Source organism: Phocoena sinus, chromosome 16 (assembly GCF_008692025.1).
Source record: "Phocoena sinus isolate mPhoSin1 chromosome 16, mPhoSin1.pri, whole genome shotgun sequence".
Taxonomy (NCBI): Eukaryota; Metazoa; Chordata; class Mammalia; order Artiodactyla; family Phocoenidae; genus Phocoena; species Phocoena sinus.
In genome coordinates this window covers 7,044,408-7,065,141 of record NC_045778.1, presented here as the reverse complement: position 1 = coordinate 7,065,141, position 20,734 = coordinate 7,044,408, and the positions used below count along the sequence as shown (strand labels likewise).

The following is a 20,734-nucleotide window of genomic DNA, read 5'->3' as shown; positions in this document are numbered from 1 at the left end:
GGCTGGGCGCTCATGCAGGGTGTGTGGATGGCCAGAGGTGACTGTCTTTCCATGAGGATGGGTATCCATTAGGGGAGGGGCTGCTTTGTGGATTTCCATCTTTGTCATGTTCTGCAAGCCTGTGACTTTCTCTTTTCCACTGGGTGCAAACTTTTAGTTAATTGGAATGTGCAAAGTATGCTGACACAAAGGAAAAGAGCCTCAGCTGGCCTGCAAATCACCTTTATGTGTAGATACAGTTGCCCCCTGTGATACGTGGCCTGTACGGAGCATGGGCAGGTTGGGACCCCGAGTTGTACAGTACACGGCACCATGCACCTGCCCATCGGTCGGGGGAACAGGGCTGGGCTTAGGCTAAAGGCTGAGCCTGGCTCACCCAGCATTCCTGTTCTCCCCCTCCCTCTCTTGTCATGTTGCTAGGAAAAATTATTGTGAATCATTCATCTTTGTGATCTTTTTCTCAGAACTTAAAGTAACTAGAGGCTGTGAAACCACTCTCCTAAAGGCTCTTTATTCCCCGCCCTTTTCTCTCCTTGTAACACGTGGCTTCTTTCCCTCGTTTTGTCCTTCCTTCTTGGCATCACCTCCCTTCTCCGCGTTGTCTCATTTCCTGGCCCCAGCCAGCCTTGCAGGTGTCTCTCGGGGACCAATGTCACATTGGGTGGCAGCATCTCAGGGCAGTTCCTCGGCTCTGCCCATGCCAGGTCACAGTCCAGGGTTCTCTTCAGAAATGCAGGAGCTAGAAAAGTAAAACCCCCAACTGACCATGTAATTATAATTAATTTTTTAAAATTAACTTTTATGGGAGTATAGTTGCTTTACAATGTGTTTTTTGCTGTACAGCAAAGTGAATCAGCTATACGTATACATATATCCCCTCTTTTTTGGATTTCCTTCCCATTTAGGTCACCGCAGAGCACTGAGTAGAATTCCCTGTGCTATACAGTAGGTTTTCACTAGTTAATCTGTTTTATACATAGTAGTGTATATATGTCAATCCAGTCTCCCAATTCATCCCACCACCACCTCCACCCACCCCGCCACTTTCCCCCCTTGGTGTCCATATGTTTGTGCTCTACATCTGTGTCTCACTTTCTGCCCTGCAAACCGGTTCATCTGTACCATTTTTCTAGGTTCCACATATATGCGTTAATATACGTTATTTGTTTTTCTCTTTCTGACTTACTTCACTCTGTATGACAGTCTCTAGATCCATCCACGTCTCTACAAATGACCCAATTTCGTTCCTTTTTATGGCTGAGTAATATTCCATTGTATATATGTGCCACATCTTCTTTATCTATTCATCTATTGATGGGCACTTAGGTTGCTTCCATGACCTGGCTATTGTAAGTAGTGCTGCAATGAACATTGGGGTGCATGTCTCCTTTTGAATTATGGTTTTCTCTGGGTATATGCCCAGTAATGGGATTGCTGGGTCATGTGGGAATTCTATTTTTAGTTTTTTAAGGAACCTCCATACCGGTTTTAAATCCCATTTTGAGCCTGATTTTCTGTCCTCTCCAAAACTTTCCCCTCCCTCCCACCCTGTACCCCTGCTAGTTGACAGGCAGTGTGAGAATTGTAGGAGATTGCCAGCCTGCGGGGTTAGGAGCCTTTGAGGGAAGCACAGCTGGATGTGCTGGTGGCCGCTCTTGTGTAAATCAGTGAAAAGGTCTCCTTCGTGTTGTTGTATATTTTGCTTAAAAATATACACTGCCAAATGTAAAATAGATAGCTAGTGGGAAGCAGCCGCATAGCACAGGGAGATCAGCTCGGTGCTTTGTGACCACCTAGAGGGGTGGGATAGGGAGGGTGGGAGGGAGACTCAAGAGGGAGGGGATATGGGGGTATATGTATACGTATAGCCGATTCACTTTGTTATACAGCAGAAACTAACACACCACTGTAAAGCAATTCTACTCCAATAAAGATGTTAAAAAAATAAAGAAAGAAAAAGAAAAAAAATGCTTTGTATACTTTGAAAATGAAAAAGGTAGAACTAAATTGTTTGGAGTTGTAAAGTTCTAAAGCTTCCCTCAGAAGAAAATTGCTCTGGCGTGAAAAATGGTCTTACATAAAGGAAAACGTGATTTAAAAAATTAAATTATAGGGGCATCCCTGCTGGCGCAGTGGTTAAGAATCCACCTGCCAATGCAGGGGACATGGGTTAGAACCCTGGTCCGGGAAGATCCCACATGCCACAGAGCAACTAAGCCCGTGCACCCCAACTACTAAGCCCGCGAGCCACAGCTATTGCAGCCCGCACACCTAGAGCCCGTGCTCCACAACAAGAGAAGACACCACAATGAGAAGCCCGCGCACCGCAACGAAGAGTAACCCCTGCTTACCGCAACTAGAGAAAGCCTAGGGAAAGCAATGAAGACCCAACGCAGCCAAAAATAAATAAATTAATAAATTAAAAAAAATTAAATTATAAACTACCCTTTTCTAGGAAGGGATTGAGGATTATAGAAGCATAGGTGTGGGAATTCCCTGGCGGTCCAGTGGTTAGGACTCTGCACTTTCACTGCCGTGGGCCCGGGGCTCAGTTCCTGGTCGGGGAACTGAGATCCTGTAAGCCAAGCGGCTTGGCCAAAAAAAAGAAGCAAAGGTGAAGGTAATGGCAGGGCAGGGGACATTAGGACCTACCCATGTTGCAGCAAGGTTCTCCCCTGTTACCAAGGGTGGGGCACAGTGAGGCTGGAGCGAACACAATGTGTAAAATGGTCACTTATGCACTCTAATGACATGAATATTTTATGGAAGAGAAGTGAGACTCCTTTCCTGGTTGTTCTGTCTGGGTATATTTCCCCTACATTTTTTTTGGTCCCACTTCTCCGAGAGTGTCCCTTTCACACTTTGTGAGCCGAAGGAGTTGGGGGAAAGAGGACCCTGGAGAGACGAAGAATGTTAGAAACGATGAAAAGTGAGAGAAGACAGGAGTGGCCCAAGGAAACAGTGTGTCCTTGGTTTGGTTCAGTGTAATCTGGGCTACTGTTGTGTGGAAAGAAATTTGGACCACTTGTAGCAATTTAAAATCCAGTAACCCTTTGGCCCACAGACTTGGTTCCATGGTCCCTGTCCCATGGGAGTTAGTTAACAGTCCAACTTCAGGAGTCTAAACAGCTGAGTCCACAGGCTGGGCCTCCATCCACCAATACGGTACTTTGCTAACCTCTCATGGGCGCAGACCTTTGAAGAGGATCCTCTTCTTTACCTGTCCCCTGACAGTGCTTGGCGCTCTCTCTGCCGAAGCACTTGAGGCAGGATGAACTGGAATTAATCTTGGGAGGACTCATTGAGGATAAAGTTGAGGAGTCCTCCTGTATCCAGGATAATCTAAACCCTGAGGGCCTCCTTGCAGGAAGAAAGTGTTCTGTTCTGGCATCGTGAGGGCCAGGACTTTGACCTGGGCCTTAGAGCTTTAAGACCAGAAGTTAAAGTGCCTTACAAACCCCAGAGTATCTGAACCAGCTGTTGGAAATCACCCCCTAGACCTTAGTCCTTGACTTTCATCTTGAGGCAACAGCACAAGATGGGGTATGATTTTCTAGCCTCTATGTCACATGCCTACTTCCTACAATCTCATTCTCTGAGTCTTGTCATCAGGACCCTTTAGAAAATAATAGTCCCATCTACTGGGCCTCCCCATGCTTGGCAAGCTGGAAGTCATAACTGTTCTACAGAGGAAGAAATTGTGGCTCCGAGAAGTTATATGATTTACCCAAAGCCATATGGTGGACTCATGCACCTAGTAGAAACCCAGGGCTGCCCACCCCAGAGGCCCACAGTCATTCTACCATCCCTGTCTCACTTCCCTGGGAAAGTTTATTTCACCTTCCTTGGTGGGACGTGGGTGACTTTGGCATTCGTAGTGAATATTCCACCCGCCCAGTGAGCCGAGGGCAAAGATACCGTGGAAGTCTCAGATCCTCAGCTCCAAACGCTCCACCAACAGAGGTGCCGCGGGAAGCGTGTCTACCTGCAGATTCCACCTCCACATCCAGATGAAGGGAAAGTTGGGTTTCGGGGACCAGGTGTGGAGAGTGGCCTGAGACAGAGCCCTGGGGCGAAGCTGAGGTCGAGAGTCGGCCGGTTGACCCCCTGCAGTGGCAGGCTGTGAAGACTTATCAGAGGTGGGATCCAGGTGGGAGGAAACAGGAGGAGAGCCAGGGGTACCATCCAGCGGGGAGCAGGGATGAACCTGAAGAGATGTCTGGAGGTCTGGGGTCCAGGCATGGTCCACCTTAGTGGACTACTCTGCTTGGAAGGGCCCTGGGACTGCTCAGGGGACTCTTCCAAACATTGCGTGTCAACCTTTTGTCTGAAGCTGTCGTGGACCAGCGCCCCATCAACTACTGTGAGACTGGCCTTCATGACTGTGACATCTCTCAGCGGGCCCAGTGCATCTATTTGGGAGGCTCCTCCTACACCTGCTCCTGTCTGCCAGGCTTCTCTGGGGATGGCAGAGCCTGCCAAGGTACGTGGTCACTCTGACTTTCCTCCCTGTGTAACCTGAAAAAATTCCCTGGGTGATACTTACCACATGCTAATTACTGACTCAACTCCAAATTCAAGAGAATTCTTCTCGGGCTTCCCTGGTGGCGCCGTGGTTAAGAATCTGCCTGCCAATGCAGGGGATACGTGTTCGATCCCTGGTCCGGGAAGATCCCACATGCTGCAGAGCAACTAAGCCCGTGCGCCACAACTACTGAGCCTGTGCTCTAGAGCCCGTGAGCCACAACTACTGAGCCCATGTGCCACAACTACTGAGCCCCGCGCCTAGAGCCCATGCTCCGCAACAAGAGAAGCCACCGTGATGAGAAGCCCGTGCACTGCAACGAAGAGTAGCCCCCACTCGCCCCAACTAGAGAAAGCCCGCGCACAGCAACAAAGACCCAACACAGCCAAAAATAAATAATAAAATAAAATTTTTTAAAAAAAGAGAGAATTCTTCTCTCAACTCTGTTGAGTAGATGGGCTGTATTTTGTATCTCTAGTAATTTGAATTATGTGTTTTCTTTGGGGGGCTGTTCTCATTGGGGAAGACACTTGTCCTCCCTGTACCATTCTGTTCCATGTCACTTGCTCGTTCAGGCAATAATTAAACACCTGCTGTCTGCTAGGGACTGAGGAGATTGTTTGTCTTTCATGAAAAGACAAACAATCCTTACACACATGGAGCTTAAAGTCCAGCCTTTTATTTAATAAGATACATACAGTCATTCACCTGGCCTGCTCTAATCTTGTGTTCCAAAAATGTGAAGTCCCCTTTTTGAATAAATGACTTCAGATGCAGAGAATAAATGGTTCCACAAAATTCAGACCTCAGATCAGTCCATTGTTGGCAGCCAGGGTGCTCTTAGAGATAATTTTAAGTGAAATAACTGAACACCGTTCCCCGGTCCCCTGGTTTGCAAAATTACTTAACGTTATACCATGGAGTATTTCTGGGAAGTCCAAGCTTCTCTAAGAGATTATAATTTCTGAAATACTTTCTCTTTGTTACTGAACATGCGAATTTTCTCTGGTCTTTGAGATTTTTCTGTCAAGCAGTTAATCATCTGTCTCCAAACTCAAACATTTCTGAAGCTCTCGTTTATGATGAGAAGGAAATAATGAAAAAAAATCCTCTCGTTTTTCCTTTTGCATGCTTGAGTTTTCATGAAAACATCAAAGGGAAACACATTTGTAAATACACTGGATAGAAATTGAGGAGTTAGTGTTTTGATGATTAATGTTTGATGAGTTCCAAAATCACTGTTCCCAGATCAGAAACTGAGTCCCCAAAAGTTGAGCGAGTGGCTTATATTATTCTGGAAACTAGGAATTCTAGAAGGAATCTCACTATCCCTGGGCTTGGTGGCTGTCTTGCAGATGTGGATGAATGCCAACTAAGCCGATGTCACCCTGATGCCGTCTGCTACAACACTCCAGGGTCCTTCACGTGCCAGTGCAAACCTGGTTATCAGGGAGACGGCTTCCATTGCGTGCCTGGAGGTAAGGTGTTGGGGACGTTTGGAGTTGGTGGGTCATTACCTTGTCCATGAGTACTGAGTACATGGCCCTGGGAGAGAAGGCGAGGTGGGGACGTGGGAGGCTCCGTGGAGAGTTGAGGTGGGCGATCAGAGTACAGCTGCAGTATTCAGAATGCGGGTTGCACACTGCACAACTCTGGGGGTCCCACACCTGGATCAGAACTGTGCTGGCAGCCTGGAGGCTGGTCATCCCTGTGACTTGAGCAATACAGGGTAAGAGCTATCTGTATTAGGGTTCTGCAGAGAAACAGAACTAATGGATGTGTGTGTGTGTGTGTGTGTGTGTGTGTGTGTGTATATAGCGAGAGAGAGAGAAATATATTTAAAGAGATTTATCAGAAGGAATTGTCCCACACAACTATAGACGTTGGCAAGTCCCAGGGGTTGTAGTTGGCAAGCTGGAGACCCAGCCAGTGTCTGAATCCAAAGGCAGGAGGAAGCTCATGTTCCATCCATAAGTCATCAGGAAGGGAGAATTCCTTCTTACTCGGGGAAGGGTCCACCTTTGTGTTCAATTCTGGCCCTCCACTGATTGGATGAGGCCCACCCACCTAAGGGAAGGCCATCTGCTTTACTCAGTCTACAGAGTGAAAGGTTAATCTCAGCCAGAAACACCCTCAGAGAAACACCCAGAGTAATATTTGACCAAATATCTGGGCACCCTGTGGCCCAGTCAAGTTGACACCTAAAATTAACCATCACAGATTCCTAAGAGTCACGGGGAATGGCGCTGGGGTGGGGTGGAGGAGGTGAAGGGCCACCAGTTGTGGGAAGAGGCAGGCTGAGGACTCCACAGAATTGGGTGTACCACCTATTACACCTGGACTGTGCAGCTTCTAAAGTTGAGAATTTTTTTTTTTTTTTTAGATGTTGGGGGTAGGAGTTTATTAATTAACTTATTTATTTTTGCTGTGTTGGGTCTTCGTTTCTATGCGAGGGCTTTCTCTAGTTGTGGCAAGCGGGGGCCATTCTTCATCACAGTGTGCGGGCCTCTCACTATCGTGGCCTCTCTTGTTGCGGAGCACAAGCTCCAGACGCGCAGGCTCAGTAGTTGTGGCTCACGGGCCTAGTTGCTCCGCGGCATGTGGGATCCTCCCAGACCAGGGCTCGAACCCGTGTCCCCTGCATCGGCAGGCGGACTCTCAACCACTGCGCCACCGGGGAAGCCCTAAAGTTGAGACTTTCGTGGTATCTCATTAGATCATGAGGATAATGATAGCCCTAGTTCAGTACCTGGAATGATCCTGGAACTTAGGAGGCACTCAACAAATGCTGTTGAATGAATACGTATAATTAGCTGCCATTTGCGTGAAGCCTACTGTGTTCTGGGTGCTTTACCTACACTATTTCATGTAATGTTCGTAATCATCTCTTTAAAGTAAGTACCATTACTATTTCCATTTACATAGAGGATGCTAAAACGCAGAGATAAAAGCACAATCAAGGTCCCAGGGGTAGTAAGTCCTAGAACTAAGTCTCAAACCCAGGTCAGCCCGATGGACTCCAGCCTGGATTCAGTTCCTGAAATCACATGGTACCCTGTCATGAGATTAAGGATGTATCTGACGCCTCCGACTGCAGTTAGCCAGTTGAGTTGTTACTTACTTTAATTGCTGCTGCTGTTGCTGGCAAAATATATTTATGCCACTGTCAATGTTTCAATAAGAGATACATGGAAATTTCCATTTCATCACTTTTTTGAGCAATTACAAGCCATTTCAATGTCTGCCTCCCTTCACTAGCCTTGAGTGCCTTGAGCATAGGGTGCCTGTGTACTTTATTTTCATGTCCCCAGTATGCTGTGGAGTACGTGGCCGCTGTTGGGGCTCATAGCTCTTTATAGTTGTTGAGGATATAAATGGATGCACCTCTCCTACCGGCAGTGTATAATAGTATTGATAATTATTTATTGGCACTCTCAACAGGACTGGGTGTGACCAGTTTTTAGGATAATTGACCATCTAAAAGGAGAAGAATATCAGATTAAAGTTTAAATTTCTATATACAATACTACATATTGCTGGTCTAAATTGTTTTCTTCTGCTTAGGACTGGACTCAACAAACTATGACTTGCAGGTCAAATCTGGCCCACTGCCTGTTTTTGTAAATAAAGTTTTATTGGAACACTCATGCTCTAGTTTATGAATAGCCTATGGCTGTTTTCATTCCTTAAAGACAGAGGTCAGTAGTTGTGGTAGAGACTGTAAAGCCTGAAATATTTACTACCTGGCCCTTGACAGAAAAAGTTTGCTGATCCCCAGCCTAGATGAACCCAGGCAGGATCAGCCTTTTGTTCCTGAAATTATGGGTAAAAGACACGGCTCTCCCCACAGATTCTGATAGGCAGGTTACACAGAGAAAAGTTCATGATAATTTGAGTTAAGACATTCCAGCAGCTATTAAAAATGACTAAGGCATTATCTCCTTAGGCTTCCTTCACATCTCCAGTTCAAAAGGAAGCAGATGTTTCATTTTTTATTTTTGTTCTTTTAACCCGACACCTCGCCCCATTTTCGAGGCTCTATTGACTAAACAGAAACAAAGCCAGACCTGTAGTCTGGGATACAAAAATGGGACAAGGATAAAACCAATCAGAGTTCTTTGCTAGGATTATTTAGGTATTTAACCCAGTTTCCTTAAGAAATTCAACATCTATTTATATGCTCGAGAGAGAATGTACACTAGAAATACATGTGTCCATCGAGTATTGTTCATAACAGAAAAAAAAATCTAAGTGACTACCAGCAGGAGGAATGGACAAATGAGTCTGGGTACAATTCATACCATGAAATAATATACAGGAGTTAAAATGAGTGAACTAGAGGGAATCGCCTAGCGGTCCATGGTTAGGACTCCGCGCTTTCACTGCCAAGGGCCCTGGTTGAGTCCCTGGTTGCGGAACTAAGATTATGCGAGCCGCGAGGTGCAGCAAATAAATAAATGAATGAATGAACACATTAAATAATAAATAAGTAAATAAATAAATCTGAGTGAACTAGAGTTAATGGATAAATCTCCACAGCAGGTTGGGCATAAAAAAGTCATAAAAGACTCTCACTTTCTGAGATGGCTCACACTCTGTCTACGGAGTGTGTCTCTCTCTCAATAAATTTACTTCTTACGTATTAAAAAAAATAGTCATAAAAGGATATATGCAGTATGATCCCATTTATATGAAATATAAGCCTGTATGAAAAGAAACCTGCATATGTATAAACATACAATAAAACTATAAAACGCATGCATGGGAATGAGAAACAAAAACTTCAGGATAAAGGTTACTTCTATGGTAGGAGAGGGAATTCGGGTTGGGAAGGGCTGCACAAGGTCTGCATTTGTATTTCTAATGTTTTTTTTTTTCCCGGCTGGAATATGAACACAGGTTTTCATCATATTTTTCTAAATTTTGTGTGACTATATAGTTAATGAAATATTAATGAAAAATTAAGTGTAGTGTTATCTGGACTCCTATTACCAAACATAATGAAGTGTAGGGATTAGACATTGAGCAGTTTTGGGTACCTACTCTATACAGAGGGGCTAGTTTAAAAAAATAAAAAACTAAACTAGCTTTAGGGGTGTGTCAGTTAAGGTCATGGCTACTGCAGTATCAGACAATGATAAACAAAACCAAAAAAATGATGATTTGTTCCCCACTGTCCTTCTGCACTCTTTGCCCAAAATGCATGTGTGGATTGTGAAATTAGCTCAGTGGGGCACTATTACCATTTTCTTTAAAATGGAATGGAACGAAAAAGAAAACAATAATCAGGAAAATAGAGTATGCCGAATATATGCAGTAAGAATAAGTATTGTTTCATGAAATAATAGTTGTGAATGCTTGTCTAGTGCATGGCTGAGTGTGTGCATGTGTGTGTATGTGTAAGCATGCGTGTGTGTCCTGAATTGCAGAGTGGAAAGCATTTCTATGGGTTGTGGTCAGGAAGTTTGAAAGCTGCCATGTTAGCTATCTATTTCTGTGTAACAAATTATCCCCCAAAGTTAGCAGCTTAAAGCAGTAAATGTATATTATCTCACAGTTTCTGTGGGGCAGGGATTTCAGGGGCTTAGCTGGGTGATCTGGGTTCAAGGTATCTCAAGGGGTTGTTGTCAAGACCTTAGCCGGGCTACCATCTTCTCTGAGATTCATCTGGGGCTGAAGGATCCCTATGGTGGTTGGCAGGCCTTATGGGCTGTTGGACGGAGGACCTCAGTTCCTCATAGCACGGGTCTCCCCACGGAGCTGCCTAAGTGTGCTTAAGACCTGGGCTGGCTCCCTCCAGAGCAAGTAAGGAAGGGGAGTGTGCCCAAGATGGAAGCCACAGTCTTTTTCAAAAAAAAATTTTTTAAGATTTTTTTCTTTTTTTGCATTTTTAAATTGAAGTATAGTTAATTTACAATGTTGTATTAGTTTCAAGTGTAGAGCAAAGTGATTCAGTTATATATATGTATATGTATATATTCTTTTTCAGATTCTTTCCTATTATAGGTTATTACAGGTTACTGAATATATTTCCCTGTGCTATACAGTAGTCCTTATTGTTTCCCTATTTTATATATAGTGGTCTGTATCTGTTAATCCCAAACTCCTAATTTATCCCTCCCCCACCCCTTTCCCCTTTGGTAACCATAAATTTGTTTTCTATGTCTGTGAGTCTGTTTTGTAAATAAGTTCATTTGTATCATTTTTTTTTAGATTCCACATATAAGTGATATATGTTTGTCTTTCTCTGACTTATTTCACTTAGTATGATAATCTCTAGGTCCATCCATGTTGCCACAAATGGCATGATTTCATTCTTTTTTTTATGGAAGCCACAGTCTTTTGTAACCTAACCTTGGAAATGACAATGCTGTCACTTCTGCTGATACTGTTAGTCACAGGCCAACCCTCCTACAGTATGAAAGGGAACTACCTAAGTGTGGGAATATGAGGAGGTGACAGGTCTGGGGGAATGGAACTGGGTAGAGGTTTGGAATATAGGAGAGCTTATTAGAGGATGAAAGAGGAGTATGAAGAATCCTGGGCTAGAGATGTAAAGCCCGAATTTTTAAGGACAAGTACCAAACCTGGGGATGCTTGATCACTTTTCTTTACACTTGGCACCAGGCACGCTTACCAGCTTACTGCTTCCAGATCCATAGCCATTTATAGACAGAAAGGTAATTAAAGAGTTCAGAAAGTAAGGCTGCATGGAAAGAGGAAAACATTTAAGATAATACAATTGTAAAGGGAGGAAAACTGAGGAAGAATTTAACATGTACCTTTTGTTTGCTCTGTGTCTGTTGTTTGTGTTACAGTTTGCACTTTGTTTCAAGCAAACCCACTGTTAGAAAACTTGAATTTCCCACTGAGAGCTGGAAAGGGCTCCAGAAATTCTGTAATTCATCTCCTTTATTTTGTAAATAAGGAACATGAGGTCTGAATAATTTCTTAGTTTACAAAAGGTTTCTTGAACTCTTTATAGAAAAGAATTTTCTAAAGCAACTTTTCTCAAAATTGCGTAAGACCCTTTTTGAAAGAAAAACATTTTTAAGATCTCCAGGGTTGGCTTAGATTATTATGGAGAAATCTAGGTATCAACGTCTTTTATAACTATAAAAGCAAAACACATTTGCATATTAAATACTAACCAAATGTCAAATCATATATTTCCAATCAACATTAATTTAATGTGCCAGATTATTGTTTGTCTGAGATGAAATTGCCATTCCTGCGGTAGCCTCCCCCATCCTGGATGGTTATTCTTTCCATTTCTACTGGATAATTCCAGTCAGCCTGCAGAGAAGCCATTTCTCATCTAAAAGACACAAATGAGGGGCTTCCCTGGTGGCGCAGTGGTTGAGAGTCCGCCTGCCGATGCAGGGGACGCGGGTTCGTGCCCCGGTCCGGGAGGATCCCACATGCCGCGGAGCGGCTGGGCCAGTGAGCTGTGGCCGCTGAGCCTGCGCGTCCGGAGCCTGTGCTCTGCAACGGGAGAGGCCACAACAGTGAGAGGCCCGTGTACCGCAAAAAAAAAAAAAAAAAAAAAAAAAAAGACACAAATGAGGACTTCCCTTGAGCCTCCACCCCTCCCCAACTGCCGTCCCATTCCTCCTCCCTTTTATAGTGTTTAATTCCTCATGAGGGTTGTCTGGAGTTCTACTTCCACTTCCTCTTCTCCCATTTTCTCTCCTTTTTTCTACCGTTTTATTGTAAGATAAAACATAGATGCAGAAAGTCGTATAGAACAGATGGATAGCTCAAGGATGGATAGCTAAGGTGAACCCCCATGTGACTACCACTCAGGTCAAGAAATAGAACTTTACCAGCAGCCCCAGAAGCTGCTGCAGGTGCTCTGTTCCAGTCATTGCCTTCTCCTTCTCTCCAAAAGTAACCACCAACATCACCTTCACAGAAATCACTTCCTTGCATTTCTTGTTTCATCGTACATGTACATTCCTAGACACTATAGATTTAGAGTTGCTCGTTTTTCTATCTCTAGTTCTCCCTGCCATCCCTTTCTTGTCCTTGAAGTTTATCTGTTGAAGAGCCCAAGACTTTTGAGCTGTAGTTTCCCACAGTCTGGGGCAGTTCAACACGCTCCTCTGTTTTCCATGTCATCTGCAAACTGGCAGCTGAGTCCAGAGACTTGATCAGACTTGGGTTCAGTCCTTTTGGCAAGACAATTGGTGGTCTTACCTTACATCAGAAGCGCATAAAGTCTGCTTGTCTCACTCCAGGTGATGTTAGGAGCCATTAATGATTATGTCCTAGATCCATTAATTTCCAGGGAGTGGCAAATGGTAAGATGTTAATTCTATCATTTCTTTCTCCTTTATTAGTTGGAATTGATGCTCATTGCTTAGGTCCATTAATGTTTAGTGGGTAACAAAATGGCAGTAGTCTAATTCTATCATCATGGTGGGGTTTTTTTTTTCATTTATTAGTTGGACTACTTATAAAGAAATGCTTACCCTCATCTACCCTTTGGATGCCCAGTGGTACATCTCATAAAGAAAAGGCAGGATAAATGCTTGGATCTTTCCCTTTTTTTTTTCTTACTGGTTGACAAGATAACAGATTGATTACTTATTAGCCAATGAAGTTTGCTAATTAATTGTTAGTTTTTTAATAGCATTATAGACTCATGGGTATCGATTGGTTGTAATCATTATTCTCATTGTGATTCAGAGTCCCATCTTTGGCCCATGGGAACCTCTTCAATTTGGCCTCTGGTCCTTTTGACATGATCCTAGTATAGTCAACCCTCTGTATCCATGGGGGTCTGGTTGCAGAACCCCTGAGGATAGTAAAATCCACAGATGCTCAAATATCTTGTATAAAATGGTGTAGTATTTTCATATAACCTATCCACATCCTCCCCGATACTTTAAATCATCTCTAGATTACTTACAATACCTAATACAATGTAAATGGTATGTAAATAATTATAAATACAATGTAAATGCTATGTAAAAAATTGTAAAAATAATGTAAATGATATGTAAATAGTTGTAAATACAACGAAAATGCTATGTAAATTGTGTGGCAAATTCAAATTTTGCTTTTTGGAACTTTCTGGGATTTTTTTTCTAATATATTCGATCTGTAGTTGGTTGAATCCAAGGATGTGGAACCTTGCAGATACAGAGGGTCTGCTGTGGTCTTTAATATATTCCTTGCTCTCTGAACTAGAACCAGCCTTTTTTCCATGAAGCTCTTCTTTTAGTGGGAAATAGCATTGCAGGACCACAATCTAAGTAGTAGAAATGTTCAGACAGAGCTAGGAATTCATGAGTCCGTGTTGATAGTTCCAATTCAGGTACATGACCACAGCGTTTTTCCTTTACCCCGTCTAGATTATATCCATATCTCCTTTCTTCCACACTGAGAATTCTGGTTCTCAAGGGCACAGTGGATGTAAGAATTAGAATAGACCATAAGTCCGTATTTACTTTATTTCACTACACACATAACAGGCTGAGAATTCAAATACTACATACCACCAATACAATTTCTTAGAACAATTAAAATTTTTTGCACGTGCCCTCCTATTTTTGTAGTTATATCTACATTGCCTGGGCATGTACGTGTAACCAACACCTACTATATTCTCTCACTTTGTTTGTTTTTGTTTTTTGGCTGCGCTCTGCAGCACGTGGGATCTTAGTTAACCAACCAGGGATCAAACCCACACCCCCTGCAGTAGAAGCATGGAGTCTTAACCACCGGACCGACAGGGAAGTCCCTATGTTCTCTCACTTCGAACGCTCATTGGGTCTTAGTTCAGCAAGTCACTCTTTATTGCTTGTTACCAGTCCTTACGTCAATGCCTCTCTAGTTATTTGGTTGTCAGAAGCTTGTTCTCTAGTAAATTTCTTGGGAAGGGCTCATGAAAACAGTATTCCTTGGTTCATTTTCTTTCTCTGACTATCTCAAATATTCCTCTGACATAAAGCATGGCTGTCCAAAGGGCAAATGATCATCGGAAGATAATTTCCCCCTTCTTACCTGGACGCCCAAAGGATTTTTTTTTCTTTCTCTTGCATAGTTCCCTTCAAAAGTTCAACAGGTTTACTAGAATATGACTTGGTGTTGGTTTTTCTGGGTCTTAGTTACACGGTGTGCTTTTTCAGTTTGTCATTTCGCATCTTTTAATTTCAGGAAAGTTTTCTGGAATTTTAGTTTTAGTATTTGTTCTCTTTCCTTTTGCTTTGGGTTATTTTTTAGGGACTTCATTTTGCGTATTGAACCTTCTTTGCCTGTCTCCAGTATTCGCCCGAATCTCCTAAATTTGTTTGATATCCTTTCTTTTTTTCTTTAAACGTTTTCCTTGCTTCCACCTTCTGTTTCTCCTAAGGCATACTCTGTTCTGTTTATTCACTTTGTGTTCCGTCTAGTTGAGTCTTCATTCCTGAAATGATTCTTTGTTAAAAGTTTCTACTTCTTTCCTGAATTCTGTTGCCTCATTTTTGAGTTTTTCAAATGCTGATTCATTTTGTTCTTTCCTGTTTTTTTAATCATTTTCTACTGTCTTTTCGCTTAACTTGAAATATTGGGCGGGCCAAAGGTTCTTTTGGGTTTTTTCATAATATCTTACAGAAAAACCCTAACGAACTTTTTGGCCAACCCAATAGACGATTACAGTTTTGATCCGTTAGCACATTGTTTTGGCAAGCTTTCACTCTCTGTAGGGTTGTTGTACTCCTGACTATCCTTTTATATCCTTTTTCCTTGTAGTAACTTTGTGTTGAATTTGCCTTCCATACTTTTCTGTTGTTCATTTTTATGAGAGTTTTAGTTTTCCTGAACTTTCTGAAAGAAGCTTGGTGCAGATAACTTTTTCTAGTGACACAGAGCTTCCTCTTCTGCTCTTTTGGTGAAGTGTTTAAAAATATTTCAGCTTACATTACAATTTCCTGGCTCTGCTCCCCTCCCCTGCCGGACCTTCTCTTTCCTTGTACGTGCCATCTTCATCCTCCTTAGTTTTGATTCCATTCCCAGCACTTTCTCCCCAGTAGGGGCTAGATCTTCCAGCTGCTGTTGGCTTTACATTCCACCTTGGAGTAGAAAAATCCCTCCAAAGTTTCAGCTGCCATTTTCAAATTGGCCCGCTTTCCAGCTGAGCACCTGTTAGCTCTTTGGGTTCTCCTGTTCCCAGAACTGTTAGATGCCCTGCCACTTCCCTCTCCTTTCTCTACACAGACACTGACACCAGGGGGGCTTTGTGACCCCTGCTTGTGTTTGGGGGTTTATAGGACAACCTGGTCACCTCGTTTCATTGTAAATGTTGCCCATGGCTTTTGTAGCTATTCTGTCTGTAATTAGATTCTAAAACTAGGCTGTTACCCTCTTCCCAGAGCCTCCCATTCCCTCTTGAACTACTGAAGCCAAATCCAGCCTCTGTACCCCGATACCCAATTATATCTCGGAGACAGAGTTTTGGGTGAAGTAGAAAAGAAGAGCTTTATTGCTTTGCCAGGCAAAGGGGGACACAGCGGGCTAATGCCCTCAATACTGTGTGTCCTGACCTGGAGGGAGTAGTGAGGAGTTTTATAGCAATGGTTCAAAGAGGGTGTGATCAGCTCGTGGACCTTCCTCTGATTGGTTGGTGGTGAGGTAAGCGGGAGTCTGCATCATCAACCTTCTGGTTCCAACCAGTCTGGAGTCTATGTGCTTGTGGGCAGCCAACAGTTAACTTCTTCCATCTGGTGAGGGTTTCAGTGTCTGCAAAACAGCTAAAAGATACTGTTCTGTGTATCCCTTGAGGGGGAACCCGGACCCTGCCCCAAGGCTGCGCTATTGTTTCTTGACTGTTCCTCTCTTGTCTCTGCATCCCCTCCCTTCCCTGATTAGCAATGGTCTGAACCTGCCCCTTGGAACTCAGGGAAGGTCTTGGAGGCTGAATGAAGCCTATTTCCTGTAATTAAGAAATGGGGGGACACAGGAAGGCTTTTGTGCCCAGGAGCCACACAGGGTCCTGCTCGGTTTCACCACTGCAGCCAGCTTTGCCCTACCGTCCCCCAACCGCCCTCCCCACCCTGGAACTGCTCCTGTAAAAGTCAGCAATGACCTTCACTTTGTTAGATCTTAGCCCCGCCCCCGTTTCTTAGCAGCGCTTGGTACAGTTGACCTCACCTTCCCGCCTAAAACACTTTCTTCTTTTGGTGTCCAGGATACCACACCTCTTAGTTTTCTCCATCACTGGCTGGTATGTGTCATTGGGGGTACGATTAACCTCATTGAGTGGATGAGGGTTTAGAGAGGCTACCTAACTTGCCCAAGGCACCTGGCTAACTAGCCAAGATCAACTGCTAAATATTTCTTAAGCATCTGTGATGTGCCTTTCACTGTACTCGGCACATAAACAGTGATGTCTGCGCTCGGGAGGAGCTCACACTGTCCCTGGGCAGGAAAAGAGAGCGCTTGAAACTATAGCGGGTCTGTAAGTGGCAACTAGTGGCTGGGAGGGGAGATCCAGGTGGGCTAGGGAAGTGAGGGAAAGCGTGAGAAGTAGGATTTGGCCTTGGAAGATGGGTAGGATTTGAACAGGAGATGGGGAGGAACAGTGGGGACAAGATACTGTTAAGCAGCCTCAGGTGAGGTCAGGGCGTAGAGGATCCCGAAAACCAGGCGCCCAGAGGCTGGAGAACTCCTATGGTCTTGAGGCCCGTGGCCCCCTCTGGCCACCACCTCCCTGCCTTGTAGCCTCACACAGCCTCATTTCCAAGTCAGCTTCTCCATCCCTTCTTTTTCTCGAAGTCCTCTCACCGTAACCCCAAGAAGCATCATGTCACCACCCTCACCAATATCCTGAACTTCTTGGCTTCTTTATCCTCCTCCATGCACGGCCTGAAAACCTCCAGCTTGAGGTGAGTCCTACACCCAGGCCACTGGGTTCAACCACGCAGAGTATTAGGGGTGTAGATTGATTGCCCTCGGTGTCAGGTGACCCCTTGACCGAGGTGGTCCTCCTCTCGGCTCCCAAGCAGCCTGTTCGACCACTACCAGCCACTTCTCACAATGCGTTACCCTGGTGGGGTCCTGTGAACTCCCAGGGCCCTCGTATCTAGCGACGATGCCCACAGCCTGCAGGGCACCTGGCTCGCAGAGGTTTCAGTAAATGCTTATAACAAATACATAAATGATTCAAGGGTCTATGGGGTTCCTGATCTGACAGATACACCAATTTAAAAAGCCCACACTAGGGAATTTCCTGGCAGCCCAGTTTTTAGGACTCTGCTCTTCCGCTGCGGGGGATACGGGTTCGATCCCCGGTCGGGGAACTAAGATCCTGCAAACCACACAATGGGCCCCCCCCCAAAAAAAAGGGGCCTACACTAATGGGGTATCAGGAGAGGAAGGATGCAGGGAGTGGGGCGAGGAGACAGGAGTAAAACCCAAAGACACAGTTTCACACGATGAGACGGCACACAGGCTAGAGGTGCATTTTCTCTTCCTGATGCTTTATGACCTTTCTGCCTTCCCCTCCCCTTTTGCCCTTTGCCAATTGCTAGTTTATTTCCCCCTTTCTGGGCATTCTCCTTCCTCACCAGTCCTGTAAGAATTGGGGGCAAATGTTGGGAAGGGACCTGAAGAGAGTTCATAAGTAGAGAGATTTTTTACCACCATCATCATCGTCATCGGTGGTGGAGATTGTGGTGGTGTCCTTAGTAAACCTCACATCAGATGGGTATTGTTCTTTTACTTGTAAATTCCCATTCTTGGAAACTTGGCAATCTTGGACTAACAAGGGTCCACTTGGCAGCGAATGAGATGAGGCTAGGAGCCCAAAATCTCAAACCCAACAGAGACCAGGCATGGTTTCACCACGCCCACGTTAGCTCATCCCAAGATGCGTGTGTGTGGCAGTGCCACCGGGAGCAGGTGGCCCCTTACGGAGGGGGCTGGACTGTGCAGGAAGAGGTTGAATAAACAGAACCCCCCCCCCCCCCCCCCCCCGCCGCCAGCAAGTTCCTCCATCCCACTGAGTATATCAGAGGCTACAAGAGTTATTTATTTGAATTAACACCTAGGAAGAAGTTTAATCAGGCAAGGGAATGGGATGCAAATCAAGAGACAAAAACTGTGCTTTTCTTCTTCTCCATCTATTTCCTTTTCCTCTCATTCTCTTTGTCCCCAATTTGAGAAGAGTCACCCCAGACTCCCTGCTGTTCCCTGGGTAAGTATCAGGTCTCGAATGCTTCCTCTCCCGGAGCAGATTAAACTAGGTGAACAAAGAGAATCTTGCCTCAGTTATTTTATCAACCAGAAGCAAGGCCGACGTGTCTTTATTAGCCCTTCCCCACCCCACCCACAGTGAGACATTCCCTGTGGGAGCCTGGAGCCTTGAGCAGGAGGCACCCACAGGGGCTGCTGTGGGCCAGGCTGAGAAGCCATCCCAGGGAACACAGTGATATCACAGCTCTCCATAGACACACTTGGGGAATTTCCCTGGCGGGCCAGTGGTTAGGACTCGGTGCTTTCACTGCCGAGGGCGCAGGTTCAATCCCTGGTCGGGGAGCTGAGATCCCACAAGCCACGCAGCACAGCCAAAAAACAAAAACCAAAACAAACACACACTTGAAATTCTGTTTCCTGAGTCACAACTGAGGTCTCCCCCACCTTAATATAAGTTCAAGATACAGCACTTAAGATACAGTTGAGATACAGCTCCACTGGAAATCCTAGATCACTTGAGATTTTGTGTATTGGCTAACCCAAAACTGTCAGCCACGTACAAGGGAGGTACCCCTTCCTCCCTTAAAAGTTTCATTTGGTTGACAGTACACAGAATACCAAGCCTGTTTTCTAGCTGGAAAGGCGGCACCATATACATACGTTGATGGAAGGGAAACAAGTCTGTGGGCCACAGACAATTTTGGGGTGTGTGTTAAGCTAACTTGTGTGTGTCACCGTTGCCATAACACATTCAGTGTGTGGGGGGTGTCCTAGGCACTGGGCATGTGGGTGCAGAGGGCCCAGGGCTGGGCTAGGAATCCAGAGACCCGGGTTCTAGCTTGATCTGAGCCACTCGCTAGTGCTGTGGCCTGGGGAAGCCAGTCTGAGCTTCCGTTCTCTCATTGGACGTCAAAACCGTAGCTGCCTGTTGCATAGGATTATGGTGAGAATTAAGTGAACGATGTGTGAGCATAGACAGCTTGTACAGAAACTAAAGCCCTGTACAAATGTAAGATACTGAGGAAGTAAACAAGCCCTACATCCAAGAGTGAAGAAAACCAACATTTTTATCATCAACCAGATGGCTTATTGGTATCTTTGTTTGGCTCTTCCTACAACAAATACGTTTTGTTGTTGTTGTTTTTAATTTTACTTTTTTAATTGAAGTGTAGTTGATTTACAGTGTGTTAATTTCTGCTGTGCAGCAAAGTGGCTCAGTTACACACATATATACATTCTTTTTCATATTCTTTTCCATTATGGTTTAGCACGGGATATTGTATATAGTCCCCTGTGCTATACAGTAGGGCCTTTTGTTTTTGTTTTTTATATTAGCCTCTGGGACAAAAGAGAAAGCAGACCCAGTTTCCCCTCCCAGGTTCAACACACACTTTTCTGGCAGGCTCACTGTTTCTAATCGAGGGGCCAGCCACGTTCAGCAGGCTGACATGAGAATTGGCAGCACAAAGGCACTTTAAACATTCATCGGAAACACATCACCGAATGCACTGTGAAGGCCTGGTGTAGATACAGTCACGGATGAACACACTCTCATTCACTTACTATATGTATTAAACTTGGATGCTGTCATGCCACATCCACAGAGTTGAGTTGTGACAGAGACCATATGGCCCACATAAGCAAAAATATTTATTCTCTGCCCCTTAGCGGGAAAAGTCAGTGGAGCCGTGCCCTCGATTGTATAACCACAAACTTCCAGTAAAGATCAGAAAAAGCACTCCAGCACGCCTTTGCTCTCCAAGCCCTACAGAGAGGATCTCTTGTGTGATACAGTCACAGATGAACGCTAGAACCCGGGTCTCTGGATTCCTAGCCCAGCCCCGGGCCCTGTGCACCCACATGCCCAGTGCCTAGGACGGCCCCTGCTCGCTGACGTGTTATGGCAGCGGTGACACACGTTAGCTTAACTCACTCCCCGAAATTATCTGTGGCCCACAGACCTGTTTTCCGTCTGTCATCTGGTGTAGATACAGTCACAGATGAATGCTGGAGTGCAAGACTTAAAAC

The 20,734-nt window shown here is 44.7% G+C and overlaps 1 protein-coding gene across 3 annotated transcripts in view; it reads left to right on the top strand.

Annotated features, from left to right (window-relative positions):
• Positions 1-20,734, top strand: part of NID1 (nidogen 1) — a 95,359-nt gene that overhangs the window by 50,946 nt on the left and 23,679 nt on the right. For 2 of the 3 annotated variants that reach the window (XM_032608237.1, XM_032608236.1), the window contains exons 11-12: positions 4,334-4,483; positions 5,881-6,003. In XM_032608237.1, the coding sequence (XP_032464128.1) occupies positions 4,334-4,483; positions 5,881-6,003 (273 nt within the window). The remainder of the gene's footprint in view (positions 1-4,333; positions 4,484-5,880; positions 6,004-20,734) is intronic. The other variant, XM_032608238.1, reaches the window with a different exon arrangement.